Consider the following 5,414-nt stretch of genomic DNA (forward strand, 5'->3'; position numbering starts at 1 on the left):
CCAGCAGTCAGTAGACAAAAACACATCTTGTGGTCATTTTCCAGGTTAAAAAGAAAAAAAACTGATATCGATTTGGTCAACTAAAAAATCTGGAACTAAAATTGATTATCATGCAGGATATCATCAGCCAAGCTATGTGATGGAAGCTCTTTAATGTCCATATAATACCGATATTCAGGATGATCGCCACAGACATCAATTACTTATCATCTTTCCCACCATGTTTTCCATAAGAAGTGAACTATTTTTGTTTCAAGAATAACAAAAAATTTGAATGCTTTAGCCCTGTGAAAGAAACTTGAAAGAACTGGTTCCTGTTTTGTGTTCGTAGGATTAATTAAAGCAAATGATTAGTTATGCCTTCCAAAGTACAATTACAAATTATGGCTTTCATTTGACATTTTAACTTATGTCATTTTAGATCTAAAAGAACAAAGGAGGATATAGACATGTAGTGTTGAAAGTGCTCACAATATTTGAAGGTAAATTGAGAGGGGTTGTGCGTCTATGTAACTCATTCAACCACTGCATCTACTTTCAAGCTGCTTCAATAATCTGTAATCTCCCCTGTACAATAGACAAAACCAACACCATGGTTATTGGTTAGCCAACTTCAATTTTGTTTTGATAGGCATGCCACTTGAATTAAACATGTTGTACCTGAACATAAAACTGATTGTGATGAACCAAGAATTCACTACTCTTTATGGAAGCACCATCGCTAGGTTTGGGCAGTCACTGATATTCAAATTCGGATGGGATCTCAAGTTTATAGGCACATTTGTCAAAATTGGGCAACAATGAATTTTGAAATTTTGAAGGCGAGGCATGACATCAACTGTATTTGTGAATTCCCAGTTGATGAATTTATCCATGTTTTCTACTTCGAAAGATTCCAATGATGGGAACTTCTCTGTATTGCTCACACCATAAAAATTCTCATCGATCAACTCCAAAACAGGCAGTTTCGATATATGAAAAAACTTTAGGGAAGGAAGCTGTCCAAGAGGTGGAAGACTATCACAATACTTGAGCCCTGCCAAGTGAATGCGCGTAATTTTGCGACTTGGATCACTGAGCCAAGTTGGATAGAATCTTCCACAATACTTCTTAATGGCCAATTCTTTCAAATTTTGATGAGGCCGAAGATTTGCGAGAACCGAATCCTGTAGATTTTGTGCCTGTTCTAGAGAACCCTGAGAAACATTTCCCAAATCCACCCATTGTAGCTCGAGATTGTCCAAGAACAGCTTCTCGTGCAGCTTGGCCTCAATGGCCTCTGCAACATCTGTGACTTGATCCATGTTTTTAATGCAGAGTGATCCCCTCAGTGAATTCATATTGCTTATTTGTGCGATACCATTTTCCTTTTTGTCTCCGACTATGAACGCAGAAAGAGCTTGGAGTTCAGTTAGCCTTCCAAAATTTGGTGGCATATGGACAAGCTGTTCTTTTATATCCAAATCCAGATGTCGTAATTTGGAGAGATTTTTTGTGTCTTCAGGCAATGCTTTAATTCGAGTGCAATTTTTGAGTTTCAGTGTTTGTAAAGCCAAAAGACGACATATGGAGTTTGGTACTTCTGAAATCTTGTTTTCTGAGAGATTAAGATAACGAAGAAACTTCAAGGGCTTAAAAGAACTGATGGTGAATTTACTAAGGCCGATTCGAGTCAGATCCAACACCCGCAAAGATCGCAAATGTGAGAAAAATTCATTATCTAGTTGTCCCCCATCAGCACCATTCTTATTGATCATCAAAAATGTCCTCAACCTTTCATTTTTCTCCGAGGCCTTCAGATGTATTGGATTCAAACTATCTCGAAGCATCGATAAGTGACAAGTATTTCCAAATAAAGGGTAGTCATCTGACATGTCAATGACTTGGAAGCATATATCACTAGAAACCATTTGTGACATGTCATGGATGAGATCATGCATTTTGTAGACAGTTTCATTCCTTGCATTTGTATCTTGTTCGAATAACGACCTCAAATAAAGATCATCGAAATACTTGCTTCCTATGTCTTCCAATCTCATTCCTTCTATGGGTCGGATGAACCCCTCTGCCATCCACAAAAGAACGAGTTCCTCAACTTCAAACTCGTGATTTTTGGGAAAAAGAGAACAATATGCAAAACATTTTTGTAGCGCCGGGGGAAGATGGAGAAAACTAAGCATCAAAGCCGGGAATATTTTGTCTTCTGGCAAGTTCCACAGCTTACTGTTCAGTATACAAAGCCACTGGTCTTCGCTGGATCCTGAATTTGACAATAAACTTCCCAATGTCTTGGCAGCCAAAGGCAAACCTTTGCATTTTTTCGCAATCTCTTTGCCGATAGATTTCAAATTCTCTTGTTCCTCTACGGAGAATAACATTCTCCGTTTCATCAAATCCCAACAGTGCTCGTCCGATAAATGTTGGAGAGAATGTGTTTTATAAGATCTAACAGATGATGAAACTTTGGCACTTCTTGTGGTCACAATTATTTTACTTCCTTTGGCACCATATCTTAAAGGAAGGTAAAATTCGTCCCAATCATCGTTATTTTCAGTCCAACAATCGTCCAAGACAAGCAAAAATTTAAACCCCCTAACTAACACTTGAAGAAGGACTTGAACAGAATTCAAGTCGGACAAAGTGCAACTATTCCCTGTCAAAGCTTCTATCATATATTTTGTGATCTTAATCAAATCAAAGTTCATCGAAACAGTGACCCACATTTTCTTCTGAAAATTGGAGTTTACCAAATCATCATTGTAAACCAATTTCGCAAGGGTTGTCTTACCGATTCCAGCCATCCCCACTAGCGACATTACCGAAAAGTTACCCATTTCTGGTTCATTTGCGAGCAAATTGATAACACAAGCTAGTTGTTCAGCTTCCCTCCCAATAACATTATTCTCATCGATCAGTGAACTAGTGGATATAAAGTCATGTATAGGCGACACAATGCTGAATCTATTTTTCATGCTTTCAATCATCAGTAGTCTCTCCATTTCTTTAGCAAGAAGTTCCAACTTGTTGTGCAATACATTTATGTCATGAGGTAGTGTCAAAGTAGTTGATGAAAGAACAATTTTACGAACCTCGTCTCTTTCAGCGGTTCCCACAGAGCCGAAGGTGGAGAGATGTAACGAGATGTCATCTAGAAGAGCATCGACATCGTAAGAAAGTTTTTTGATATCTTCGAACCATGTTTTCCAAGCATTGCTTCCTCTCGTAAACCTCAACGGACTACACTCCACGCTATCTACCAAATCTTGAACCATGAACATAGTTCTTTGCAACTTTCGGAGCTCATCCTCAACACCCAATATCAGTTTTATTTCATTCCACGCGTACGACCCGAATGATGCCAACTTCTCCAATGCGAACCCAAATGGAGCCGACCCAATGCAACACGTAAATAGCTCAGCAGACATATTCTTGGTCAAAAAATCAAGAAGGGAGTTTTGCCACCACCCGATCGAAGGGGAGTTTTGCCAATGGAGGAATTTTTGCCCGATGGTGTAGGTACTTTAGAAATTAGAAATCTTTCTTCACTCTTTAGCAGCCATATCTTTAATTTTCTTGACCCAAATATGCCACAATGGAGTTGCCGATGAACAGTATTGCAGTTTTGCTTATGGAGGGAGTTCGAGTTTTGCCCAAGGTACTGTACGGACTATTCAAATTACGTAATTAGTGGAGTCTTATTTACCCACCAAAAGCTTAACAACAAAATTTAATATTATCCCAAGTTTTACTATGCATATATAAAAATATTTGACAATTACTTTTACAAAAAAATATAAATTATTGGGATGTAAAAAAAAAATTGATTGTGAACACGTTGTTATTCGAGTAGACAATGGATCCATGAGATCCACCTATCCGGGTGGTCAACCCATCCGAGTAGACGAATTACAGACGATTTTGGTTTGGAATAAATCTAGAAACTAGATCAAATTATAGTAAATTGATAATATTTAAATACTAGGATATAAATTATTTAATTTAATCTACACTAAATAAAATAAGTGATTTTTTTTAATGAATAATTAAACTAATTGAGATAAACGAAATTATTCTAAAGCAAAAATCTTAAATATTAAACGGCGGTTTAAGTTCAAGACAAATTCAAATTTCAAAAAAATGACCGAGAACACACAATAATATCAAACATCAAATTATTTATAAGTATTGGATTTAATCAAGAAATAATTGTCTAAAGTAACGACCAAATTTCTTATATTAATTTTTAATCTATTTCTAGAATTAATAATTTCATTTACAAATTACAATTCAATTATTTTTAATTGAATATAATTTAAACAAAAAACTCACTTAACATCTATAGAATTTCAAATTTTTTCCTAAAATCGCACGCTGAAACTAGGTATTATTTCTAGTCGGCTTAATTATATATTGCTCAATATTTATTTTTAACCTATTTTCATTCTATTCTTTTTCGAGTCAAGATCTAAAACATGATATTAATTGGTCATATTAAAAGCAAGAAATATATGCGAATATTAATCAAGAGCATAACATAGAACAAAACATTAACTAATCCAATACATGGACAAAAATCAATAGTTTGGCACTATCGTAGCACCAGTAAAAACATGACCGCTCCATAAAATAAAAACAAGAAAAAATCTAACGTTTTAATTAACGGTCACAAAGAAATATAAGAAGAATGAGAAAATCTCAGTGGTGGCGCGTGAAGTGCGTCTTCTTTCCTTTGCCAATCTCAGTGATGGCGTGTGAAGTGCACCTTCTTCCCTTGCTCCAAGCCCAAGCCGTAATCTTGAGAAAATGTCAAATTCCTCCCAGGCTGTGCCAATGTTTTTTTTAATATTCCATTATAAAAAAAAAACCATCAAAATTTCTTTTTAGCCCAAAATAAAGTTTCAAAGTTTTCCGAAATTCCGCGTGTAAAAATGGAATTTTATGTGAAAAGGCATAGGCTCTGTGTTTAAAGATGGAACCCACGTACATGGTCCTGACATGGGTCCGTGCACTAAATTTATGCAATTTTTCGAGAATGTTTTTACAATGGTGCATGGACCATGGTCCAAACGCGACACAGGGTCTGGACACCTATTTTCTTAAAATCTTTTGCATTCTTCTTTAAGATTTTTCCTCATTTTTCGGATGAATTCTGACATGGTATTGTATAGTTTGACTTTATTTTTAGTTGTCAAGACTTTCTCAAAATTTTAGTCAAACCTACAAGAAATAAAAGTATGACGACACGTGTTTGAACACCATCCTTGAGCCAATAACATTTAGCTCTCTGTTTCCAATATATTTTTTCTGTCACCAGTAGTCCAGTAGCATTAAGAGTTGTTTTTGCATTCTCATATTGTTCAACCTGGTTTGGATCGATGTTTGATATCAATGATGCTAACTTCGTACTACAGGCT

General features: G+C 35.9%; 1 protein-coding gene across 1 annotated transcript; it reads right to left on the reverse strand.

The window, feature by feature from the left end:
• Positions 1 to 704: 704 nt before the first annotated feature.
• On the reverse strand, positions 705 to 3,425 carry LOC140874369 (putative disease resistance RPP13-like protein 1). The gene has a single exon (XM_073277655.1). It carries the CDS (start codon positions 3,423 to 3,425, stop codon positions 705 to 707), a length of 2,721 nt encoding a protein of 906 aa, XP_073133756.1.
• Positions 3,426 to 5,414: the final 1,989 nt, after the last annotated feature.

The sequence above is a fragment of the Henckelia pumila genome, chromosome 1, assembly GCF_033568475.1.
Source record: "Henckelia pumila isolate YLH828 chromosome 1, ASM3356847v2, whole genome shotgun sequence".
Lineage (NCBI taxonomy): Eukaryota > Viridiplantae > Streptophyta > Magnoliopsida > Lamiales > Gesneriaceae > Henckelia > Henckelia pumila.